This window comes from Girardinichthys multiradiatus, chromosome 2, assembly GCF_021462225.1.
Source record: "Girardinichthys multiradiatus isolate DD_20200921_A chromosome 2, DD_fGirMul_XY1, whole genome shotgun sequence".
Lineage (NCBI taxonomy): Eukaryota > Metazoa > Chordata > Actinopteri > Cyprinodontiformes > Goodeidae > Girardinichthys > Girardinichthys multiradiatus.
In genome coordinates, this window is record NC_061795.1 from 6,244,046 (window position 1) to 6,271,351 (window position 27,306).

Genomic DNA, 27,306 nt, shown 5'->3' on the forward strand with positions numbered 1-27,306 from the left:
ATTATCTGGGAGGAACTTTCTGGCTGTTTTTTTGTTAGACAGTACTGTACCACATAACATGATAAAGCGTTGGCCTTTTCTCCAGGAGGAAAGAAGAAAGATGAGAGAAGAAATAGAAAGGAGGAGGATGGAAGCAGCAGAAAGGATGAAGAGCCTAAGTATGTCCAGTGCGGATGAAGAGGAGGTGTTCAGTCCTTTTTCTCCTAAAATTTCAACACATAAGGTAATAGAAAGTGCTCACAGAACCTCCTAACAACTCACAATAAATGATATTCAGCCTCTGTCTGAACAGCAGGTTTATATGTTGGCTGAATCTTACAGCAGATTGTCAGCTATGAAACATTAAGTTTTTTTGTTTTTTTTTTAAACCTGACACATCATCTGTAATCTATATACCACCATCTTTAATTCCAGATACTGATTGAACAGCTTGCATGTTTTTAGAACAATGAAACGTTTTAAACTTGATATCTGACCTGTCTGGTTTTCAGACTAAGCTGACGCTAAGCTTGCCTTTTGTGTTGTTGTATTGAATGGATGATTATTCAAAATTATGTTAGAACTGCATCAAATGTGCCTTCTTGTGAAATAAGGCAAAAGTACAGAAAAGCATCATTCTACATATCAAGCAGTAGTCAGCACGTTTAAAACATTTTTAGACATTAAAAACAAATAAAACAAAAACTTTAGAATAGGCTTTAATAATACGCTGACTTTTTTTTGCCATAAACTTCAGTGAACATGCAAAAAAAAAATTTACACACTGACCAGTAACTGTGTATTTTCTTCACAGCTGACGGGTTCAGCCTTTTAATGCTTGTAAGTTGCATGTTTGTGTTTGTGTGAGTTTGAAAAGCAAGCATGACCTGGCTGCACATTCCACATACCTGCATGTAATGTTGTGTTTGGGTTTAATCGATATGTTGGTTTCATGGTGTAAAACGTGTGCAACGTTAAGGCTCTATAAACGGATATGTGCAACATGCTGCATGTGTGTGCCACACTTTTCATTATTTTCTTAACAGCGTTTGGATAAAAAGTGCACACAGATGTTACAAGAGAGAAAACTGATTTCCTGACTTGTTTATTGAAGCAGAATGGATTGAAACCCCCAGGTCCATTTACACTGACTTCGAAAGTTCATTTAAGTGTGTCTAAAACTTTTGACCAGTAGTGTAAATGGCAGAGAAAACATCTTACTCACTTAGTCACACGATGCTGATCTAGAAGACAACCAAATTGCCCTTTGCCGGTTTGAGACTGTCTTTTGGATGAGGCAGCAAAGAATAATCCTCAAATGTGTTTGCAGCAGTAGTAGTTGATCAGTGTCATCAGTGTGAGGAACACATACTTCAAGTTGTTCCTAACAAACTATTATTCAATTACAATTAACAGAAAAGATAGATAATGTTCATTAATATGACAAGACTTTGTGTAGCAAAAAATAGGAGATTTATTTTGTGTGCACATACAGCGCCTTGCGAAAGTATTCGGACCCCTTGAACTTTTCAACCTCTTGCCACATTTCAGGCTTCAAACTTAAAGATATAAAATTCAAATTTTTTGTGAAGAATCAACAACAAGTGGGACACAATTGTGAAGTGGAATGAAATTTATTGGATGTGTCAAACTTTTTTAACAAATAAAAAACTGAAAAGTGGGGCGTGCAATATTATTCGGCCCCTTTACTTTCAGTGCAGCAAACTCACTCCAGAAGTTCAGTGAGAATCTCTGAATGATCCAATGTTGTCCCAAATGACTGATGATGATAAACAGAATCCACCTGTGTGTAATCAAGTCTCCGTATAAATGCACCTGCTCTGTGATAGTCTCAGGGTTCTGTTCAAACCGCAGAGAGCATCATGAAGACCAAGGATCACAACAGGCAGGTCCGAGATACTCTTGTGGAGAAGTTTAAAGCCAGATTTGGATACAAAAAGATTTCCCAAGCTTTAAACATCCCAAGGAGCACTGTGCAAGCAATCATATTGAAATGGAAGGAGTATCAGACCATTGCAAATCTACCAAGACCCGGCCGTCCCTCTAAACTTTCATCTCGAACAAGGAGAAGACTGATCAGAGATGCAGCCAAGAGGCCCATGATCACTCTGGATGAACTGCAGATATCTACAGCTGAGGTGAGAGAGTCTGTCCATAGGACAACAATCAGTCGTACACTGCACAAATCTGGCCTTTATGGAAGAGTGGCAAGAAGAAAGCCATTTGTCAAAGATATCCATAAAAAGTCTCGTTTAAAGTTTGCCACAAGCCACCTGGGAGACACACCAAACATGTGGAAGAAGGTGCTCTGGTCAGATGAAACCAAAATCAAACTGTTTGGCCACAATGCAAAACGATATGTTTGGCGTAAAAGCAACACAGCTCATCACCCTGAACACACCATCCCCACTGTCAAACATGGTGGTGGCAGCATCATGGTTTGGGCCTGCTTTTCATCAGCAGGGACAGGGAAGATGGTCAAAATTGATGGGAAGATGGATGGGGCCAAATACAGGACCATTCTGGAAGAAAACCTGTTGGAGTCTGCAAGAGACCTGAGACTGGGACGGAGATTTATCTTCCAACAAGACAATGATCCAAAACATAAAGCCAAATCTACAATGGAATGGTTCACAAATAAATGTATCCAGGTGTTGGAATGGCCAAGTCAAAGTCCAGACCTGAATCCAATCAAGAATCTGTGGAAAGAGCTGAAGACTGCTGTTCACGAATGCTCTCCATCCAACCTCACTGAGCTTGAGCTGTTTTGCAAGGAAGAATGGGCAAGAATTTCAGTCTCTCGATGTGCAAAACTGATAGAGACAAAACCCCAAGCGACTTGCAGCTGTAATTGCAGCAAAGGGTGGCGCTACAAAGTGTTAACGCAAGGGGGCCGAATAATATTGCACGCTCCACTTTTCAGTTTTTTATTTGTTAAAAAAGTTTGACAAATCCAATAAATTTCATTCCACTTCACGATTGTGTCTTATTTGTTGTTGATTCTTCACAAAAAATTTGAATTTTACATCTTTATGTTTGAAGCCTGAAATGTGGCAAGAGCTTGAAAAGTTCAAGGGAGCCGAATACTTTCGCAAGGCACTGTAAGAGATCATTCCTAGAACCAAAAGTAACATTATGAAATAGGTGCAATTTATTAATTTGCTTATTAAGATGCAGTAATATGGTGAATATCTTTTAACCATCTATTCATGAACTTTTTCAGGGAGAAACTGTTACACTTCAAAGAATCTAATTATAGTGGGGACTATTTTGGGGTCCTACTACTGTATAATCAAAAGACCATTAACCAGAGTGTTTTTCTGAGATCCTTTTAAATGCTGTTGCAAATTGTAAAGGGCACTCAATGCTAATTTCATTTCACTTTAAACATAAATTAAATAACACAGGGCAGTTTATTGAGTTTCTCAATTCTTTCTCACTTGATGCATTTCTTTTCTGACTTCATGTGTCTAAAATATTCTGTCCTCCTTTTCCCACTCCCTCATTCTCCACTCCCCCATCTACATACCTAAAGAAGGAGAAATAGAAAAACAAAAACATTCCATTAAATATTTCAAATACTATGACTATACATTCTGTACTCCTGACTGTGATGATTAATAATAGTTACATTTAGTCGAAATATGCCATTTCACTGCAAGCTTGTTGAAATGAAATACATCCTGAGTTAAAAGCTAACAAGCTAGTCAGACATACAGTACATTGTTTTAGCTGAGGGTGGCAATTAAAAACAAATCAACATGAAAATATTCATGACATTTGTTACATTTGGTGTTTTATTCAGTCAGTATTTGTATGGAGGTTGTTTGAGCCTGCTGGGTGGATCAGTCCTCCAGGTCAAATGTGACTCACCAGTCAGATCCAGCTCCGCCTGGATTGGAGGAAACCTTCGGAGTTTGCAGCTGTAAAGCAGCATTGAGGATTGGATGTTCCCGTGTTTGTCAGGTGTTTTGTTGTTTGACAATTATCACGATGGGCTCATGATCAGCTGATCTGCCAGACTGGCTGATGAGGTGGATTGACACAGTGTACATCAGCTTAGCTTGTTAGCTTCAATCACTTCAATTATGCACTTACTTTTCCTGAAAAGTTTAAGGTTGATATTAAATTTTTCATTTTACTACAGTTTACAGATTACCTGAGCTAAACTTTCCCCAGGTCTGTGAGCCAACTTCATTTTGTCCTGCTGTTAACTCTAAAAACTGCTAACAAATCCAGGACTGGATCATGCAAAAATCTTTACAATCTATCTTTTTATAGTTTAATTGTACTGGAAAATGGAAAAAAATATTAACCTACAATGATTTTGCATCCAGATAGGGTATTTAAGGTGTCCTGGAACTTCTGTCCCGAAAATCTTCAGTGGGCAAGCTAGAAAACCTTTAAAGGAAGAAATCTCAGACGGATAACTCCAAATCAAGCTCATTTTACAACATCATTTTACGCGGGTGCTTTCGTCTGATGATCCTAATTTATTTTAAATATGAAATTACCAAAAATAATCTTCTCATTCTTATTTATATTTGAGGGACTGATACGTACTTATTTCTGGGACCAATTAGGACCTTCTCTATATACCTTAAAGGCCCCTGTGGCTTGCTGTTGCTGTTTATTGTATCACAATTAGTTATGTTATTTGAACACATACGATTTATGATTCAGCTGTGTGCAGCCTCTTTATCTCAGTTTTGTCAAAGTAAAACATTTTGCAGTTGTAATTTTTTGTACAGAGAAAGATGTTCCTCTCATTGTTCACCAAAGGTTTAAGTCTAGGCTTTCCATTGTCTCCATAGCAGTGTGTTTTTGCAAAGCAATGTTCTGACTCTGATTCCTGTTCCCGTTGTCAGACAAAATCCCAATTTTGCCGTCATCATTAGTCCTGATAAAAAAACTAAACAGCTTTGATTGTAGTTTTTTCTTCTAATAATTTTTCTCTCGATGCTTTTATTTATTTTATTAAGTGTATTTTACCATGATGAGTCCCTGGAAGAAGAGATGGTCTGGCTCAGTCGGACCATCTCTACTGAATTAAATCTTTATAGTTACTTCATTATTAATGACAAAAACAGTAAATTACACTGTCACAACTATGTATAAAACATGCAAATAGTTTGTTAAGCATGTCTAGGTCACCATGGGCTGTTTTCAGGCCTCTGGAGCTTTGTCTAGGATGGAGCTATGGAGCTCTTGTAGCTGAAAGCAGGGGTGAGGCGTACTCCTATGAACTTAGGCAGTCAGAACAAGTTGTATTACATTTTTGGCCCTTTAAGAAAAACTGACCCCAAACTTCTTTTCTTTTCAGATCACAGAGAGAACCAATTCCCTGAACCGTTCGCTAAAAAAAAGGTAACCATGCTTTCAGTAATTTTGTTTTGGTTAAAAACATTTCATCATAGCTCAAGTTGACCATAGTAATGCAGGTTTTAAAGGCTCCTTTCAAAATCAAATAATATGGCTGTTGAACGTTTGCTTAGCTCAAGGATGTCTGAAGTGCAGCCCGTGAGTCATTTGTGGGCCTCAGAAGGATTTAGTTTGGTCTACAATCACAATTCAAGAATGGTACAAATTTAGCCTAATCACAAAGAGGCTGATGCAGATGGACACAAATTTTTAAGGGTTAGATCTTCACAAACATGATGTTCATGAAGATCCCACGAACATCATGTTACTAACATGGGGCCTTTAAAAAGATTTATATAAATTAAAATCACCTTTAATCAAAAATCAAAACAATTCAAAAAATTTGTATCACGTTTAATTTGTTTTGATTTTAACCATGACATCAAATAGAATCAAAAACTTCCAATCGCTTTCACTAGAGAGCTGGGTTGTGCGCACCCATTCAATGAACCTGCCTAACACAATAAGCACTTTTGAACAGAGAGTGGCCCATATCCTGGTCTTGTTGCTGACAAAGGCTAATAAAAACACCTAAGAAAATAAAAACAACGAACACCTAGACAATCTGAACATTATATGTCTTTCTTTTAGATAAGATGCACAACCCTTTTATTGCCTCAGGTCTACAGTGATTTACAGATCCCTTTCCTACTTCCTGACCATTTCCAAATATTAATGCAGTGTGTGTTTAGGTTATTGTTAAGGAGTTAAAAATAAACAGATTATCAATAAACAATTTTGTGTTTTTAATCTGAAATGCATTTGAATTTTAATATTATTATGTTGGCAATTTTGGCCCATGTGCCATAAAGTTTTGATATCACATGTTTAAAGAAACCAGTGAACAATGTCGGCAGGTCAGCACCCAATCTATAAAGCTAAAAGCTTTCTCTCACATGTTGAGCAATATTTCTTAAAGATCCAGCTTTTGAAATCATCCTCTGTTGGAGACTTATAGGGTGGATTTCAGAAGGAGTTTTAGCAGGTGTAAGTTGGAAGAATTTTTAATGAACCAGAAATCACTGTTTACTTGAGTATAAAACTTTTCAATCAGTATGGCTAAAGTTGAACAGCCAATTCCTTCGGCTCGGTTGTCAGTCCTAATTGCTTTATAGCTGCTGGTTAACCCTTAGGTGTCTGAAGCTAAGACAGACATGGTAACATGAGGAAGAGGGTCAAAGGATGGTGTACTTGGAAAAGTGCTCTGCGCCTGTGCTAGTGGGAGTCCTGACTAGGATTTTCAAACTCTGACTTTAACAGGCTACCATCCTCCAGTGCCGGAAATCAGCTACCATTAAACCTGTCCCAAGGATCCCCAATGATTACAGACTTATTGCCTGAACATCAATTGTCATGAAATGTTTTGAGAGGCTCCTCCTGCACCACATCAAAGCTTGTCTCAAATCTTAACCCACATCAGTTCACCTACAGAGTTAACAGATTAATGGAGCAAACCATTGCTTCAGCTCTTCACACTCCATTAAGCCACCTCGAGCAGACAGTAGGCTACGTTTGTAGGCTTCAGCTCGGCATTTAACACCCATCAATCCCTCAAATAATTAAATTTGCGGATGAAAACGAGGTCATTGGCCCCATCAGTGGAGGGGATGAGACTGCGTATAGTGACGTGATCAACAAGCTGGCATGTTGGTGTTCTAACACCAGCGAAACTAAAGTAATGGTAATGGACTTCAGGAAACACAGGGGGGATATAGCCCCATTGAGCATCAACAGAGTTTTTGTTCAGCGGGTGTCCTTCTTCAAATTTCTTGGGAAACATATAGCTGAGGACTTCTCCTGTACTGCAAACACATCAGCTGTGGTAAAGAAGGCCTGACAAATACTTCATTTCCTGAGGATACTTAGACCAAATAGGTCAGAAACGATGCCTTTTTACTGCATCACCATTGAGTGTCTCTTGATGTATTGTATTACAGCTTAGTATGCAAACTGCACTGCAGCAGAAAGAAAGAACCTGCAAAAGGGGTTATTAACACCGTGCAACATATTACTTGCAGCCCCATACCCTGCCTGGAAGATGTTGCCAGGACTGGGTGTTTTGGGAAAGAACTTGTTTAGCTCTTGCCCTCTGGCAGGAGGTACAGGTCACTCAAAAGCAGGACTAAGGTTAAAAAATAGCTTCTTTCTCTGGGCCATCAGGTCCCTGAACTCATGTAGAGTTTGTGTGCTTAGAGTAAATTATGCAAATATAGAGATCCCTTTATATAGTTTCATTATTCTACATTTACTTTTTTTTTACTGTGTCCTTTATCTTATTATACACTGGCTGGAGACGCACTGCAATTTCACTGTATACTTAAATGTGCAAAGACAATAAAGACATATTCTATTCAGTCATATTCCTAACTTCTGATTCATAGCTCTGCTTAACTCTGTCCAGATGTCAGGGACTGTGTTTTCTCTAGTGGTGGGTGAGGGATGGTGGCTCCAGGCAGTCTGCAGCAGGAAGTTATCAGCTCTGAGAAGTTTTCAGGAAAAGGGATGTCTCTGGGAGGATAAGTTCAAATAAATGAAAGATAATTTGGCTTCTTCAGTGACAGTGTTTAAAAATTCAGCTCCACACTTGATATTTTCTGAACACAATGCAACTCAATGACATCTCTAATTAATCCTGTCCTTTGTAAAAATACAGAAACATTAGGAAGAAAATGTGCAGAAAGTATAATAGTGTGAACTACCGAGTACCTGCTTTGGCCAGATTTTGTATGATTAAATTGCTGTACCAAGAAAGGATGTGCAGCTACAATGCCTATATGTAGTGAAATCTAAAATCTAAAAATAAAACAAAATATTTGACTTCTAAATGAGGATTTTGTAAGAAGTGTCATTTACATGACAAAAACAGACTGTTTTAAACCAGTCAAGTGCTGGTGTATATCATTACCATGCTGGAACGTCTGGAAAACAAGGTTGTGAACAGTAATTTAACCTCTCTAACCATCCTGGGTTGGAAACTAGAAGACAACTTGATAGTTTGGATTAAGATATTTTATTTGTAGTTCAAGGATAGCACAAAATCAGCTAAAACATAAACAAAATCATACCGTTAAGTCAATGCCAAATTCAGTAATGAACCAACGACAATAATAGAAATTATGCCATGATGTCTTTGATGAGAAAAAGTTATTTATTATCCAGGTTACAATAAAAATATCATATTTTAGGGGTTGATTTAACCCAAATACATTTAAAAGTTCAAGGCAATGCTGATGTTACATGAAAAGGTGAAATAAAAGAGCTGCATAAGAACAGAAAGAAAAAAATGTACAGAAATTGAAACTAACAGAGCTGGTGAATGGCAAAGATCGTCAAGGTGTGCTTCTTGGAGTGGACCCATGTGCAGACAGGTAGCCAGAAGCAACACGGTGAGTTGAAAAGCTTATTTAATTTGAACTAAAAATGACAGTCAGGCATGAGATGGCAGAAGCAGGCATGGGCACATGTAAACTTTGCATGAGCAAAGCAGTATCCACCATTGAGGAACAAACAGAACTGAAAAATTTATATAGCGCCACACAAAGGTAAGTCAGGGAGACTGATTGGATTGATGCAGATGAACTGAATCAAGATGATTATGGTGGCATGGCTTAGAATGGGAACCAAAACATGACTGGAACTAAACAGAAATACGAGGATGCGATCTAACCAAAGGAAATGTCTTACATATATAACAGAAATGAAAAATAAAGTACCACCTGGAGAACATTAGCAATGATCAGAAGCAAGAGCCAAAAATTGATAACAACGAAATGCTGCAAACAAGCCCAAGGGACCAATAAAACCCACAGATCTACAAATCGTGACAAGGATCAGACAATTAGCACGGAAAAAAACAGGGCTATACTGTACATACTGAGAGAAATTCTGACCACATGGATGCAGCTATTAGACTAAGGAGTAGGTTTGACAGGGAAAATAGGAAGTACATTAATGGAGAAAAATTTGAATCAGACAACCGAAATAAAACTGTGAATCAGCTACTCAAAGAACAAACAGTAAATAAATGTAATTGAGCAAAACTAAAATAAAACATCTTAAATCATGATGATTGCAATTTCTTTGCCCGCTTTGAGTGAAGCAGACAATTTAGACCTCTCCCAACCTTTAAGAGCAACTCATTATCTTAGGCAACATTAAATGAGGCATAAACCTCATTTAAGGGTGACTTTGTTCTAGCCCCAAAACGTTGGCGTCATCTGGAAAACTTGATAATGATGTTGTTGTGGTGAGTGGGGGTTCAGTCTTAGTTATAGCAGGTGTAAAGCAGGGGGCTCCACACGCAAAGTCTCAACGTTTGATTGCTCCAAAAAAAAAAAGAGCTAAGTAAAAAGTTGCACATATGTGTGAGAGAAAATTACACATTGACACAATTGTCTTATGTTATTCACAACCTGTAGCTTTGATTTTAACAGACTCCAATATCTTGTTGTTTAATTTAGCAACAGCTTCAAGAAGACTCAGCCTCTCTTCCTTCTGACCAAGATTGATGATAAACGGGAGCAGTACACTCACGCTGTGGAGGTCAGCATCCCACACACAAGCACACACATTTAAAATGTTGCACATAAAGTCAGTTTTTTTTGTATTATTCGACCTCAAATTTGGAATATTTTTTATCACATTTATGTACTACAAATTAGGCATGAAATCACCAGTTTTTTCTCAAAAGTATGCCTTAACAAATATTTAAATATTGAGTCTAGTGTATGAGAACTGAACCACTGCTATGTAAACCATGGACTATACATGAGCCTATAATAAATTAGGTCAGGTTACATGTACATTGCTAACACACAGATTTATCGTTCAAAAGAACTCCCAGGAGCCCCGTGCAGCGAAGACATCGCTTACTGACCTACTCAGCTCCCCAGAGGTTGTTGCCACCAAGAAGAATCTGTTTGAGGCTGGAGAGGCCTGGAGCCCAAACAAAGGAGTCACATGCAAGGTGACAAAACACTCTCAGATTGTTGCTGACAAATGGAGTTTAGATAGTTTTCTTTAAAGCCAGACAGGTATTTTTGAACTGCTTAGGGACCCCAATTGGCTCTATGCAGACTCTGCTCACTTCAGCACTTTCTCTGGCATCTCATTAAAGGGACTTTAAACTGTGAGAACAAGACAATGAAAATATTTAGCGATTTTTTAAACTGTAATTTTTTGAAACCTTGGTGTAGCTTGATACCGATAACTGGATTATGCCTACACAGGCTGACAAGTTCACCAGTTGTTTGCAGACGAAGGAATTTTTATTGTCATAGATATTTTATGACACTGAATTATAAGATACAAATCCCAATATACATTGCAGAGATGTCAAACATTTTACATTTACATTTACATTCAGTTATGTATGATCCAAATTTAACTGAATTCATTCTTGTTCAAAACAATCAGATATTCAGATTTGGATTAAATGCAAATCAGTCCTAATTATAGTACAGTACAAGTCAGATCATAAATGATAAGTTTGTAAAAAGTAATGTCTATGTTGTTAAACTGTCAATCTAAACCTTTCATAATTTAAAAGTATTGTTAAAATAGTTACATTTTAAATCTAATTTATTCATTCCTTGAGGTGTATTTGAGCTAGTTTCACGTTCTTTGCACACCGAATTGAAAATTATGAAAATAACTGAAGATCATTATTATAGACTCTGCCAAGTCAGTAATAATAAATGCAGTGGGCTTATCTTGAAGTGGGGCTCCAAATCAAAATCTACTTAGGGCCTCTTACAACCTTTGGGGAAATTCCAGTCTGTGTGGCAATCATGTGTAACTGAAGAAGGGCCACTTTAGGCTGACCTTGCCTTCTAGTTTAAATAGAAACTAATTAGTGTGTGGCTGATCCAGCAGAAAAAAAGCACACATAAATTAATATAAGCAAAAATCACGTTATGAACATATATGAGATCACCAGACAGACAGAAACAGCAGATAGAATGTTATGAATGACGTCAATAACATGCCTTTGTGCAATATTTTCATTATATCTAATACATTACTTTATTTTCTCCTCCACTGACCTTAACAATCGTAAGCCTGAACCGGAAGAAAGAAGCTCGGAAAGGATACAAACACATTTGTAATCACTTGTATTTATTTGCATGACTAACTCAACCCTGTAAAACCAGAGACTATTTAATTAGACTTAATATCCTTTCACTGCTTTCTCTATCAGGACACTGGCAGTCTGAAGGTGGGCGTGGCTAACCTTATCACACATTGGGTCAAAGGCCCCTCAGAAACCAACAGTAAACAGTTATCATGCAGACCGTCCGTAAGTTCATCTTTCACAGCACATTTTTAAACTCTTGAATTGTATATAAAAAATAACTACCCTTTTAATCAACATGATTTCAAATGTCTAGACATAAGCTCATCATCACCTCCTTGGACCGCCACCTTAACGTGGTGGAGGGGTTTGAGTGCTCAAATAATCCTAGAGGCTATGTTGTCTGGGGCCTAAGTACCCCTGGTAGGGTCTCCCATGGCAAACAGGCAGTAGGTGACGGGTCAGACAAAGAACGGTTCAAGAATCCTTCATGAGGACTAAAATATCGAGGCACGTGACGTCGCCCAGTACGGCGGAGCCGGGGTCCCACCCTGGAGCGAGGCCTGGGGTCGGGACTCGCCGGAGAGCGCCTGGTGGCCGGGTTGCTCCTCGCGGGACCCGGTCGGGCCAAGCCCGAACGAGAGACGCGAGGCCATCCTCCAGTGGGCCCACCACCTGCAGTGGGAACCGTGAGGGACCGGTGCAAAGAGGATTGGGTGGCGGACGAAGGTGGAGACCTCAGCGGCCTGATCCCCGGATGCTTAGGCTGGCTATAGGGATGTGGAATGTCACCTCGCTGGGGGGGAAGGAGCCTGAGCTTGTGCCTCCCACTAGAAATAGTCGGGCTCGCCTACACGCACAGCGTGGGCTCTGGAACCCATCTCCTTGAGAGGGGTTGGACTCTCTTCTACTCTGGAGTGGCCCACGGGGAGAGGCGGCGGGCTGGTGTGGGTTTGCTTGTTGCCCCCCAGCTCAGCCGTCTCATGTTGGGGTTTACCCCAGTGGATGAGAGGGTCGCATCCCTGCTCCTTCGGGTTGGGGATAGGTCTCTGACTGTCGTCTCAGCCTACGGGCCGAGCAGTAGTGCGGAGTACCCGGCCTTCTTGGTGTCCCTGTCGGAGGTGCTGGATAGTGCCCCTTCCGGGGACTCCATTATTCTGCTGAGGGACTTCAACGCCCACGTGGGAAACGACAGTGACACCTGGAGAGGCATGATCGGGAGAAATGGCCTCCCCAATCTGAATCCGAGTGGTGTTTTGTTATTGGACTTCTGTGCTAGTCACGGATTGTCCATAATGAACACCATGTTCAAACATAAGGGTGTCCATCAGTGCACTTGGCACCAGGACACCCTAGGCAGGAGGTCAATGATCAACTTTGTTGTCGTATCATCAGACCTTTAGCCGCATGTTTTGGACACTCTGGTGAACAGAGGGGCTGAGCTGTCCACTGATCATCACCTGGTGGTGAGTTGGATCCGCTGGAGGAGGAGAAAGCCGGACAGACTTGGCAGGCCCAAGCGCATAGTGAGGGTCTGCTGGGAACACCTGGCGAAGCCCTCGGCCAGGGATGTATTCAACTCCCACCTCCGGGAGAGCTTTGACCAGATCCCGGGGTATGTTGGAGACATAGACTCCGCATATATTGTCGATGCTGCTGCCCGTAGCTGCGGCCGTAAGGTCTGCGGTGCCTGTCGCGGTGGCAATCCCTGAACCCGGTGGTGGACACCGGCAGAAAGGGATGCTGTCAAGCTGAAGAAGGAGTCCTATCGGCTGTGGTTGGCTTGTGGGACTCCTGAGGCGGCTGACAGGTACCGTGAGGCCAAGCGTACTGCGGCCCAGGCTGTGGCAGAGGTAAAAACACGGGCCAGGGAGGAGTTTGGTGAGGCCATGGAGAAGGACTACCTTAGCCTCGAAGCGATTCTGGCAAACCGTCCGGCGCCTCAGGAGAGGGAAGCAGTGCTTCGCCAACACTGTTTATAGTGGAGGTGGGAGGCTGTTGACCTCGACTGAGGGCATTATCAGGCGGTGGAAGAAGTACTTCGAGGATCTCCTCAATCCTGCCATCACGCATTCCCTGTTGGAAACAGAGGCTGGGGACTCGGGGTTGGACTCCTTCATCACCCAGGCTGAAGTCACTGAGGTGGTTAAAAAGCTTTGCGGTGGCAAGGCTTCGGGGCTGTATGAGATCCGCCCTGAGTACCTCAAATGTCTGAATGTTGTGGGGCTGTCATGGTTGACACGCCTCTTCAACATTGCGTGGCGGTCGGGGGACAGTGCCTCTGGACTGGCAGACTGGGGTGGTGGTCTCCCTTCATAAGAAGGGGGATCGGAGGGTGTGTTCCAACTACAGGGGGATCACACTCCTCAGCCTCCCTGGTAAGGCCTACTCCAGGGCATTGGAGAGGAGAGTCTGGCCGATAGTCGAACCTCGGCTTCAGGAGGAGCAGTGTGGTTTTCGTCCCGGCCGTGGAACACTGGACCAGCTCTATACCCTCTACAGGGTACTCGAGGGTTCATGGGAGTTTGCCCAACCGGTTCACATGTGTTTTGTGGGCCTGGAGAAGGCATAACTATTTGGACAGCTGTGTTATGGTGATAACACAGCTGGAGGAACACACAACCTTGTAGGGCTACCAAGCTTGTCCCTCCAGTTTGGTACAACAGGGAAAAGGTGTCTGCATGGAGCACAGACAACTAATATTGAGATGCATCGCCCCCTTGTGGTTTTGGAGTTATTATAACTTAAGTGTGGGTCCTTTAATCTGCCCCACAGAACTCACTGTGAGGCAGATTTGCTGTTTTTGTCCACCCCCGCATCAAAACTAAGGTGGCAATGTGGAAGCTACACAGTGCCATCTTTCAGCATTGTCCTGTCCTATATCATTTTTTGCACTGACATTGTAAAACCCATACTACAAATCAAAGTGTTGGCTCACCAGAAATCTTGGTTCATGAGTTCAGGACATAGCACTGATGTCCAGAGACAGGAAGGATATAGGATGGCCAGAGCTAATTTTCACAGAGGCATCAAAACTGCAAATGTGCAGTACAAGCAGCACACTGAGAGCTGTTTTATTATATATTTGAGTATAGCTGTAGCTCCAACAGTGAACTATACCCAGATGCCTGAACTAGCTAGGATGACCAGCCACTCTAGACCTACCAGGTACAAAGAGCTACACTAAGTATAATAAACTGCACTATAGCTTTCTGGCATGATAGACAGTAAGCATGTGCTCATCTCCTCTCCACAGTATTTACTAATATTTTCAAGCTGCTGTTTCAGTAAGCCATCTTTCCCACGCTGTTTGGAAACTGCCACTATAATCCCTATACCCAAACCCTCAGCTATTACTGGCATGAATGACTGCCGGTCAGTTGCCCTCTCCCAGGTTAACCCCTCTTACATTTTTAAGCAAGTCCTGCAGATACTTGTCTCCAGGATCACAATATATTACAGGCTACTCATGAGCTGCTTATGAGCTTCTACCACTGCACAATGCTCATACTCTGGTTGCACAGCTGCAGAAAAAAAAAGAATCTGCAACAGATGGTGAGGACAGCTGAAAGGATGAGTGACATCCACTTGAGACACCCCCTCACATGGGCCTCAAGCATCCAGCAGGACACCTCACACCCAGGGATTTATCTCTTCATTATACTCTCTTCAAGCAGACTCAACATCAAGAACATGAATTCAAACACACTGTGGAACCGCTTTTTCTCTGAGCGGTGGACATGCTACAAACATGAAGTAAACAGGACAGCTTGAATTCAGTGCAACATGTACTCCAGAACTGTTGGGATTTTAATTCAGTGTTAAACATCTGTGTGGGAAAATACCAGCATTTATTTATGTTTTATATATTTTTATAATGCTGGGGACACACTAGACAACTTCCACACTCTTTACAGTTGTTAAAAAAACTTCCATTACACACTAGCAGGCTAGTTTCAGCTGAGTTTTGTATGAATACTGAGAGATTGAATATCACATAACTGTCGGTTGGAGAATTAAAGTCAGTATTGAAAAGAACTAGATGTAATTGGATTTTAATCTAACTAAATGATTGGATTTGGTGTTATAAATCTGTATTGAATCAAGCTGGATTTCATTAAACTGGATAGGAATTTTATCGATTTCTTGTAAACTGAAGGTAAACAGTATTAATAAACCAGGGCACAGTTGGCCCAATATGTGTCTTTTCAGTTCTGAGTGGTAATATTTCTGTTCTGGATTTCAATGGACTTTCCAGGATGTGAAGTCTGGAGATGTACTGCAGAAGACGAACCTGTGGGAAGTACTTGGAGACCCATCAGGGAGGACTGAACAGAAAGGAAAGGTTTGCAGCAACTGGATTTTTCTTATGAAATAAACGTTTGACCATTTAGTTTTGTGCTTAGTTCTCTCAATGTCAAAATTATACCATTATGGTGGAGTGATGGTAAGTACACCCTCTTTAAATTCTATGGTTTCATGTGTTCTGTATCTTTCTGGAAGTTCTGGGATTTATCTTATTCTTCAGAAATGTTTTAATTTTGGCTTCATCTTTCTTGCAAGAGTAAGTTAGGTGTGTGATTTTGTACACATGAGGAAAGGTTTAAGTAAGTTTACAAAATAGTGAAGGCCAGAGCATTTATTCAGTATTATTATTTTTTTTTACCATGACTCCACATGACATTGTCAATAGGACTGTGTCAACAGCAGGAACTGGGATAAACCTTAATCTAAACAGAGTAAGAGCGATTTAAAGGGAACAAAATTTAATTTTGCGTCTCATCTCTTCTCAGCCAACGCCACATGGTAAAAAGCATAAATTTGTTGTCACTGGTCATGGAAAATATGAGAAGATCTCTGTGGATGAATGTGGACAGTTCAGCCAAAAGACAGGTAGGACCTCTGACATGAAGTAGTGACACAAGCAAATGAACACAGCTCTAATTTTAAGCTTTATTGTTGTTTTTTTCCCTCTTTGGATCACTGTTAGAATGTGAGACAGAAACAATAAAATAATAAGAACCCGTGACTAATAAAATGTAGCTTGATTTCAGCAGTCCTTTAGTAGTACAGCACTTGCAAGCTACTCAGAACTCTGCCTTTTCTTCTATTTGAACTTATTTACCCCAGCAACTTGATAATACCAAAAATATGAAGTTTGTTTCTTTTAAAAGGTAGTGATACAATTTTTGTCAAAACTATGAACAGGCGACTATCTTGGAGACAGTATTAAGATGACCTAATTAGCATGGACAATCCTGACTAAGAAACTCACTCTGTACAGCGATGGCCACAATTTTAAATGTAGTTCTGTGGAGAGGATGTCTATAATCAGTATCGTACCTGCCATAGCCAGCTCAGTGACTTTAGTTTAGAAAAATAGAGGTTAGTTAGTTAAGCTAATAGCTAGTCAGAATGGAGACAATCCTAAGGTTGGTTTTTCCTTTAACTTCAGTCTCAGAAATTACATGGTAGCTCATGTAAACCATGGTAAATAAACCATAGTAAAGAAAGGCATAAATAAAAATAATTACTTACTCTAAAGACTAAAGAAGCATTAACGGAGGAAAAGAATCTTCTGCAACTGTATCTTCGTATTCCTGCTTTGGATTTACACATGCAAACATGCCACAAAGGTTCAGCAGGTGGGAGCAAATTGCACCGCCTTTGCAATAACGAAAAGAAGTGATCAAAGAGAAAGATATTTTGTCTCAGATGATGAGGTCCTGATCTATTGAAGACAAAATAACATTTTAGTGTATCAGGCTGTTTGAACTGAAATTCCTAATTTAATAAGTGAAGTGGATGATTATAAAACTCAAATAATTCTAAATACAAAGCAAGTTGCTCTGACTGTAACTTGTATAGATATAAACTATATAATATGGATGCAGTTCCCTTCAGCACCTATTTAAAAGTGTTTGGAAGCACATTTGGCCCTTGTGTGTGGTTAGAAAATTAGAAGGAAAGTGGAAACTTTAGTTAGCTCAAATTTAGCACACACAGCATTCTTCATTACAGTTTAAAAAAATAATAACATTCGGTTTAATTTCATAAAGTTTCAGAAAAGCTTATAATCGCTAATTTTATCTGCATCTTCATCTTCACATTGTGACTTCTTACTGGTGAAGCAAATTCATATTATGATGATTAAGTTTTTCTTTCTGTCCGGTTTAAGACATGACAGTGGGCAAGGCTGCGCAATACAAATATTCCTGTAATTAATATACCTAAAATTAACTTAATTAGAAACAGCCTTGCAAATTAGGCCGTTATTTTTTCTTGTAAACGAAAGAGCAAAGAAAAATGTAATATTGTGTCTCTTAGTGATAAACTTTATTTTGCAATGGTTAAAACCACAAACAACTCGCACTTTCAAAAATGTCATTTTTTCCCCCAGACTTAGGTTCATGTTCTAAGTTGTTTGCAAGTACTTTCCTGTGAATCATACCCTAAACATAATTCAATGACCTGAGAAATGACATTTCATGCCCTAATTAATGGAAAGAATGGTTTCTCATGCGGGCGAAAATCCAGAGTAGACTCAACTTTGTGGGGACACCTCTTGCTGTGTGTCAAATGTTGGCCAAATGAGGAGATGCTGCTCAGTTTCTAAAAAAACAAATAAAGTAAAAAATCAAGCAAAAAACAGCCAAGAAGCCTAGAACATTCTCCTTTCACGGCATCCTCGCCATGGCATTGACCTCCTTCATAGCTTTTTACAGAGAAATACCTCTGTTTATGTTTATCTACATCAGTTTTTTTTGTCTGTAAATTTCCATAAGGTAGATGGAAGTGTGTTATTGGTTACTCTGGGTAAATGATATATTAGTACCTGAATCAGCAATTCCCTTCCATTATGTTGTTTTGGGATCTTTAATTTAATATAAAACACATTAATAGTTGTCATAAATAAGCCATTTGTCACTGACTTAAATATTCCTTTCCACTTCATCACAATCAGACTGGGGTCTAATGAATTAAACCGTCTCACTGAGGTTACAAACCAACAGAAGAAAACATTTACAGCCTCTACATAAACATTCATCATTTACTCGGAGGACTTATGCTGTTGCAAATATCACAATTTTGAAAAAAAAAAATATTAATAGGATGATTATTTATTTCAATATGGATGAACATCTATTTTAACATTTCTTGTTAAATATATGTATAAAAACAGGACATTTGTAAACAAGTAACAACCATGTACACACATACATATTCAATAACATCCATGGTAAATGTTTGATGAAAGAAACAAATTAAAGTTCTCAGATTACATAAATACTTTAATGTTGTGTGATGTCTGAAGAAATTTAAGACAAATTAGCTCTTTTTCGCTAATCAATATAGACAAAGCTCTAACACCCATTAAGCAACTATCACATAAACCGTCAAGTATTAAGTTGGTGTTTAGTTTCCTTCAGCAGTTCTTTAAAAGTCTTCTGTTAACAGAGAATTAATGTTGAACTGTGCGTTATCTCTGCTCCAATGCACTAATATAATAAGTTTTGTTTGATCTTAGTTTAATCTGGACACTTTACATTAGGCTTAATTTAAATAGCAGTAAAACCTCTGGCTGTTCTGTTAAAGTCTTTTGGTTCCTCTTCTTTACCTTTACGCCCAATCAGGCCCATTTCAAACACAATAGAAATTTTTGTGACTGGTCTTGATGCTGCTTCTTTAAGCTTTTTAGCATCAAACGTGGGGCTAAAAAGCAACACTGGTAGCCTAAATGCAAATGAAGGGATCTCTTTCTGCTCACTGCTATTCTCCTCTTTTTTTTCATCCTCACTTTTGTTTAATTCAATCTGATGCATGATGCTCTCTTTCGAGGAAAACATTTGAAAGAGGACTGCGTCCCACATCTTAGTTGCCTTTGGAGTGTCTGTGTCTTTGGGTGTAGTTTGCTTCTCATCCTGACCACTTATATGCTCTTCTAGCCTTTTTTCTTCACTCTGGTCCTGCCCACGGACCTCTGTTTGAGAACCTGTCTCTGGAAATTTTGGTTCCTCTTCCACCACCATGTGTTTCTTTAGTCGTGACCATCCACTCACTTTTTGTTTCATCCCCTTTGGCTTTTGCATGACATTGAGAAGAGATACAGCTGCTGGGGGGGAGTCACTAGTTTCTTTTTTGTCAGATTTATCTGCTGAACTTTGTTCTATGTTATCGTTTTTGTTGGTTTCAGTTGATTTAGTAGAAGGTGCCTTAACAGGCAGAGTAGGTATTGCGGAAACAGACTTTGAGCCTTCATTATTAATCTTTGTTTCATTAACAGTTGCCATTGGTTCTTTTATAACAGATTTATCAACTTTCTTGTCAAATATTGTTTTCTCCTCATATGTCTGGACCTTCTCTTTACTCAAAAGCAGTTTTACTGCATTCAAGGAATCCTGGTCATCACTTTTTAGAAGAGGATCTTTTATTTCAGTAGTCTTTGTCATTAATGTGTTTTTTTCCTTCTGTTTCTCAGGAAATACATCCACAGCTTTTTGTATCTCTTTTGTCACTATTGCCTCTTGTTTTGCTGCAACTGGACCAGTTGCTGTACATGGATATTGTTTTGACATTGCTCCTGTTGAATCAGATGGTTTTGAAAGTACAATGACTGGGACTGTGACACTGGAACCAGCCTTTTCATAACGCTGGTTAGGCTTTTCTTCACGCTTAGGGGTATCCTTTATCTTTAAAAGCTCAACCGTAGATTGTTCTATTACAGTTGGTTCTTGGTTACTCTGTTTTGTAACTCCTTTTTCAGCTTTAACCTCATCTTGTGTTGGTATCACTGAGGTTGTAATGCCAAATGCAGGTGAATATGTTTTGATTCCACCATAAGCAGCATACTCAGCTGGTGTAAGTCCACGGTAGGCAGACTTTGACTTTTGTGAGTCTGGGGTTTTAGGCCTCTGAAATACCAAATGCAAAATATTAGATGTTGATGTCTTTTGCTTTTTATAGCCCGGTGATGTGGTCAAAAGGCGGGAGGCCTCATATGTTGGGGTTTTAGGCCTTTGATAGCCAGTCACTACTTGTGTTGTCGACACAGATTCAGGAGTTATGGCTCTTTGAGAGCCAACTGTTGAAACTGAGTTCTTTTTTCTTGTCAGATCAGACTCTGATTTTGACTTTTTAATACTTTGTTTTAAAGAGTTTTCTGCAGGTCTCATGTCAGAGTGACCATCTCCATTTAGTAAAGTTTCAGGAAGCTCTGTAGTCTTCAGATTAAGAGAGCCAGATGAACTGTTCACAGTAGAAATCGTTTGGGGTGACCGTGACCTCTGTGGATCCACTGTAATTGGTGACACCGCAAACAAAAGAGGATTTGGTCGTGAGATTTCAAAGACAGGGGTTGCGGCTCGGGTGATGTGGTATGCTGGAGTTCTAGGCCGTCCTGTTGAAGTTCTAGATGATAGAGACTCATAAGTCGGTGTTTGAACTCTGATATCAGATGTTGGAGTGGTGGTTTTATTTTCAGTTGCTTGAGTTGATCTTTTTGATTCGAAGTTTGGGGTTGCTCTTCTGATTTCAGATGTAGGAGTGGCACGCATTATTTCTGATGTTGGAGTACCTCGATTTATTTCTGATGTTGGAGTACCTCGTTTTATTTCTGATGTTGGAGTTCCTCGTTTCATTTCTGATGTTGGAGTGACTTGTTTGATTTCTGACACTGGAGTAACTCTTTTGATTTCAGCTGTTGGGATGCTTCGTTTCAAGTCTGATGTTGGGGTTTTTCTCCCAGGAGGCAGAGTAGTTGTTGCCTTCCCGCCACTGATCTCAGATGCTGTGAGCATTTCCTGTTTTGTTTCTGCTAATGATTTGCTTTGAGGTACTGTGCTGCCGATAGCAGTTAATCCAGCCGTGTCATACACTGGTGGTGTCCTAGATGTCTCATAATAGGATGTGCTTGCTGTATACATCCTAATTTGAGGCACTTCAAACATTGGCTTTGGTGATTTTGAGGGCTCAGTTGCTTTAAATGTTGGATGTGGACTTTTGGATTTGATGAAATGGGTCAACACAGTAAGAGGCCGAACCACAGGTTGACCTATGGGCACTGGATGTGGAGTTGGACCTGGACTTGTGATTTTTGATGGTGTGGTATATGGGACAAGTCTCAGACCGGCTTGACTTTCAGTAAATGTTTTTAAGTCAGTTGTTGGCATGTTTACCTCAGGCACAGAGGAAAATGGCAGCGAATGTTTCGCTTCTCCTCGCAGCCCAACGTGCTCCATAGTGGCTAAGACTTTAGAAACCTGATGTAAAGCATAATTTGAAGATATTTTTGTGACATGGTGTGAATAAGAGTATGAAGGGACTGCAACTGTTGGAGGCGACATACTAACAGCTCGACCAAAAGCTGCTCGTTGTGGGTAAGGGGATGCCACATGTTGATAAAGTGGTCTGACAGTGAATCGTGGAGGTTGCTGAATGCTGTGGAGTCTAGGGGGTGTCTGTGGTGTTTGGGGGGAAGTTGAGTGGTCACTGTGCTCCAGGTCAGGGCTTGCTTCATTTACAGGGGAAAGGCTTGAGCGGAAAGCTGTGGCAGACTGTGATGTCTGAGTGGAGGCCTTTTTCTTGGCAGTCCTTTTGAGCAGTTTCTGAAGACGAACATTGTCTTTTCCAGGTTTGGGCAGCAGCGGTGGAGGGTACTGCTGGGAAAACAGGCCCAGCTGGTGGATAGTGCCATAAGCAGCAGCCATGAATGCTTCTGCATCCTATTAAGAAAAAGAGATAAAAAAAAATTTAAAACTTGGTTTAAAATTTCAGATATGAACACAAATTTCTGTATCTTGATTTTTTTTTCACAGGCAAGTCATTTAAACTGAAGTTGTGAACCAAAGGCTGCTCTTATTCCTTCGTTAAATACAGACATTAGTCAGACTTCTCTGTTTTTGTGTATTTACATGTGTAAGTCCTGCCAAACATCCTCAACTGCTTCCCCTTTTAGTTACTGCTGACTTAACCCTAAACATTCTAAAGTTTGAAGAAGACAACCTCAGTTTATCTTTAAAACAAAATACCCTTTATGCATCTGGGAAACTACTTACTTAGTAAGCCTTACTCATCCAAAATAAATGATGCTAATAGACGTTTCTAAGGATTTTCCTTTTCTCCTTTTGCAGGTTTATCCTACAGTGATTGCTGAGGTACCATTTCCTCTTCAGTTGCCTTCTTGATCTCACAACAGCTCTCGTACTGATGCAACAGCTCTACAGCTCTGTGTTTTCACTAAGTCAGAATGATCTTTTCCGACCATTTCTGGGTAATACGCAAACAGTACCAAACCCAAGCTGAAAATTATTCATACCCCTAGCAGATGTGGGTGTAAAATGATTTTCATTTAGCAAGGAAGTTTGGTTACGATAGGAAATGAGACATGCTTCTCTCAATAAAGAGCATACATTTCCAATGAAATTTAAAGATGACTTTAAACCTAATCTGCTGGGGGTATGAATAGGTTTTGGCTTAACCGTACATACTAAAAATACAGCCCAAAATATTGGACGACCAAATACTTGTGTGTTGTATAGTTGTGTGATGCTCTCTATATTTTCTTGTTTTCTGTTTTTGGTATTATGTGCCTATCTAACTGTGAGTTTTATTTTTATTTTCTTCTGTTGAGGAGGGTTATTTTTGATGTGTAACCAGTATTCTGAATTAGCATGCCAGTTAGTTTAATGCAAAATGTTTATGGTTTGAATCATCTACAGTAAATGGATCCCACTGATGTTTGACCTTTTCAACGCTTTTTGGCTTGAGAACAATCAAAACTGCAAAACCTTTGAACACCATTACAGTTAAAACCAAATGTTATATGTTACACATTGTATAAATAGACACAAAATCCTTTAACTGTCTGACATTAAATCACAATATTTTGTTATTTAGGTCAGTGAGGGTTACGAAAGTTATTTCTATCTGACAAATGCCAGAAACATAAGAGAGAGATTTTTTTTATGACTTCCTTCTGGTTCAGACGTTCCTTGCATTTCCTTAATATTTGGTAGAATTTTCATTTCAACTGTATGACTTAGAATATTTTGGCTTATCACAATAATTTACTGGGATTTTGTTTGGAATGTTATTTGATGGGGACATTTTGGCTTCAACATTATTCTATTAATTTCCCTACTGTCAGAAGTTTAGATATTTCTGCCTTTTATCAATTTGGGAAATTTCAGAAGATGGCGTCTTGGCATTTTAAGCTTCTAATTTTGGTCATAAAGTTTAAAATTCAGTTTTATCAATTACTAAAGAAATCTATGTAAATGTATGAATTTGAAGGAACTTATAAAAAAGCTATGACTCATTATTCTGGCATTTAGCAACAATAAATAATGTTAGCAATACTAACTGCCCTAAAACGAAAGTTTAGTCTGATTTCATGTAAGACAGTGAGGAAAAAAAGGTTATGTGTCCTTTTTCTAGAGTGTATACACAGTTAAGCACACAATTATTCATAGCCCAGATCCACTCAGATGTAAAATTGTATTCAACCAATAAGTTTATTATTAATTGAGACACTCTTCTGGCAAATAATAGTAAAACAATGTTACAGAAAAATTTATTTATTTATTGGAAAAATGCCATGTTTAAGATGAGCAATCAACCCCATTTTCTAATTGCTGACCAGTTTATGGAATATTTCCAGTGGTATTTGGATGATTTATCTTTGGTGATGAGTTCCAAGTCTTGAAGTTGGAAAGCCCCTTTGCCATCACCCTAATCTTTAGCTCCCTCCACAAATTCTCTATGAATTATGACTATGGGGTAAAAATAATGTTTGGCTTAACTGTAAATAACTGGGTTTGACTGTATAAAGGGATCATGCATACATCACAGTACACTAGTGACAGCTATGGTTGTAGGGGCATTTTTTGTTGTTTTGCAGTCTTTTATTCAAATTTGACATTGTCATATTTAACTTAATATGTTCACATCTGATTACTTATGTATGTTTTAGTTCACACATTCCTTCTTCTCTCTCTCAGTCTGTCTTTACTTTTATACCATTTGAATAAGATTTTGCTGTTATGTGTAAGTGTGAAAATAATAAATTAATTAATTCAGGATCTATTTGTTAACGTTTTTTTATTATGTACAGTGTGTCAAACAACTATATTATTCACAATATTAAAACACTGATTTTGAACTATTTTGAATACATTTTTTATAAATAATTACCTGGTCAAAGCTTTGAGGTCTCATTAAAGAAGCTTTTTATCTGGGAAGGGGACAATTAAGGAGACAATTCCTTTATATCTGCTTTCTGCTCAGTTTGCACCAGACTTGCTTAGACTTGCACTTTTTCAATTTAGTGCTCAGCCAGGATGAGCTCAACTTCCAGCAAGACTGGACAAAACGAAATGTGGCAGTGAGGTACATCCTGTAAATAACAGGCCAACACAGATCACCAGTGATCTCAAACTGCATCCAATATTCAATTTAGAATCAGAAAATTAACCAAAATTAGTACAATCATGCAGTTTTCTTCCATATCTGATAGTATATGAACTTTACTTACATGTACATGCTGTTCCTTTCATCCTTTATTTTTCTTTCCCTAGAGTTTATATATTCATACTGTATGTCTGTATGATGTGTGTGTGTGAAACCAAAGTCAAATTCCTTATTTGTGCTCACAATCTTGGCCAATAAAGCCGATTCTGAATATCTGGCTGGCTAAATATGCGGTTCAGAAGGTGTGCTTGTCTGGCGTGTCTAGCCTCTGTCTTGTATGAATTTAAGGGCAGAAAAAGTCACCCAGGTATGTTAGTGATTATTCATAATGGATTTGTTTTTTTATTTTATTTATCATTAGCATGAACTAGAATGTATCAGAATCCAAATAAATACAGCTTACTGTTCCCTTTATTCTTCAAACATGTTCAAGCTTCAAATAATACTGTGATTTATTGCATTAAATGCAGTACAAGTGTAAACACAAGTCGATTATCTAAGTTACAGCAAATATCATCTATAACGTTAATCAACATTCGCTTGTCACTTGCTCCTCTGTTTTAACACTCATGTTTTTACAGGCTGAATTGTTATTGTTATGATAGTAAATCAGAGTTTTATGATGCAGTTATGATTGAGTATTGCAGGTTCAGCTTCCTTGAGACCACCATAAAAAAAAAAAACATGCATTATTCCTAAGAGTAAAAGTTCTGTACATTTCAATAGTTCTGGCAGTAGGTTCCATCTTGTAAGAAGGATTTTATATCTGGCTATAAGTGAATGCTCATTGTACCATATGACTTCACACCCTACTGATACTGGACAATGCCTTATAAATTTGATATCATTGTGAAGCTCCAGTCATGAGGGGCAATTAGACATAAATGCTTCATGAGCATTCAGCTTTGGCACAGTTGCTCCAAGCCTCTGAGAAGAGGTAAGAAATAACACTCTGGATGCATCACACTGCCAGAAGATTTAGTATCACCAGTCTTGACCCCTAAATGCCAGATCAGGTTATTAGAAGACCATCCAAGCACTTTAAGTTGCATTTAAAACTTCTCTGACACAATAAACCCTATACATTAACAAGTGTTTGTTAGCCTTATCTCACTATGTCTGTCACCCCGATGAATTATAGGCATAACCTGGTAAATGTTCAAAACTCCTTCCCTTCTGCTCTTTGCTGCCAGCCTGAAACATGACACACTCATTCCTCCTTTTAAGGCTTTGCTAGTGTTGGCATTTGTAGTTCTTTTAGGATGCAGGTTCAAAAGAGGAAAGTCTAATAATAGCGGCAACACACTCATAGCTTCATGTCAAACAGTTAGTTTGAACAAAAATTCAAACAACTTACCAGGTGAAGAACTTATTGGTTGAGTTTTAAGCACTCCAGGCAAGTTTCCCTTAACATAATCAGACATGACATTGATTTTAATTAATGGTTAAATGATTTAATTGAAAAGGAATAATGTATTTATTTGAACTACTCAATTAAAATTACAAGTCAATGTTAAAATGTTATACACCCTGGACAGATAAACAATAATGTAGTTTGATTTCATGCCACAGGCAACTAAAACATTCTCAGTTTGCCTTAAACAGCTTAATCTTAACCCTGGTGGTGTTTCAGAGGACAATAAAGTGACCTTCAGAGCTAGCAAACACATAAGCTCTCAGCACATATATCCACCAGCAGCTGCCTCCTTAACATGATAGTTTTTCTCTGATCTGGAAAATAAAAGGTGTAATTGAAGGGAATTGTTACCTGTAGAACTGCTGCTTAGGGGTGGCTGGCCAGCTGCTGCCTGCTTGTCCCAGCCTGGAGTGTCAGAACAGCAGGTTCATGCTGAGCCCAACTCGACCCCCCTTCCTACAAATGGAAGGAACAGGCGCCATGGCATTCCAAAAATAAACCCTGAGCCCTGCGGGTTGCTCAGTAGCAGCAGCAACATTGTGACAGCAGAGAAAGGCGAGGGAAGATGTAGTCGACAGGGGAAGGCCCCAGTTTTTACAACTTCAGAGCTCTAATTGAGCTCTGAAGGCCACCTAGGGGTCCTTGTGAAGGCACCATTTAAAAAACTTGAAAGCTAGAAAGATTCTTTTAACTGGGCCTCAGGCCAGTTTACAAGAGAAGGCATCTCAAGGCACTTATAAAACAGATCATATACAATGTCACCCACTCCTTGTTTATTCAAATCCAATTCAACACATATCAATCAAATGCAGTCAGAGTACAAATTCTTGGGAAAATTTTTGGAATGACACCTTTTTTCCCAAAACATTTTACACAGTTAGAAAACTTCTCAACTCGGTCAACACTAAAGCCAGAAACATATTCCAGT

The 27,306-nt window shown here is 39.2% G+C and overlaps 2 protein-coding genes across 7 annotated transcripts in view; one reads left to right on the forward strand and one right to left on the reverse strand.

Moving 5' to 3' along the window:
• The window catches only part of lsp1a (lymphocyte specific protein 1 a), a 47,454-nt gene extending 22,881 nt beyond the window's left edge, over positions 1-24,573 (forward strand). For 2 of the 5 annotated variants that reach the window (XM_047387833.1, XM_047387824.1), the window contains exons 6-13: positions 86-223; positions 5,324-5,367; positions 9,882-9,963; positions 10,256-10,387; positions 11,621-11,719; positions 15,753-15,839; positions 16,288-16,387; positions 22,624-24,573. In XM_047387833.1, the coding sequence (XP_047243789.1) occupies positions 86-223; positions 5,324-5,367; positions 9,882-9,963; positions 10,256-10,387; positions 11,621-11,719; positions 15,753-15,839; positions 16,288-16,387; positions 22,624-22,646 (705 nt within the window). In that variant the 3' untranslated portion in view covers positions 22,647-24,573. The remainder of the gene's footprint in view (positions 1-85; positions 224-5,323; positions 5,368-9,881; positions 9,964-10,255; positions 10,388-11,620; positions 11,720-15,752; positions 15,840-16,287; positions 16,388-22,623) is intronic. The other 3 variants (XM_047387843.1, XM_047387855.1, XM_047387862.1) reach the window with 3 other exon arrangements.
• prr33 (proline rich 33) lies at positions 17,807-26,829 on the reverse strand. 2 transcript variants are annotated; one of them, XM_047387811.1, is made up of 3 exons: positions 26,730-26,829; positions 26,319-26,367; positions 17,807-22,215 (listed from the first exon to the last, which is right to left on the reverse strand). In XM_047387811.1, exon 3 carries the CDS (start codon positions 22,198-22,200, stop codon positions 19,054-19,056), a length of 3,147 nt encoding a protein of 1,048 aa, XP_047243767.1. In that variant the 5' UTR covers positions 22,201-22,215; positions 26,319-26,367; positions 26,730-26,829; the 3' UTR covers positions 17,807-19,053. The 2 variants fall into 2 exon arrangements, with proteins under 2 accessions (XP_047243767.1, XP_047243769.1); XM_047387813.1 differs by lacking the exon at positions 26,319-26,367 and having other exon boundaries at positions 26,730-26,817.
• Between the last annotated feature and the right edge of the window lie 477 nt (positions 26,830-27,306).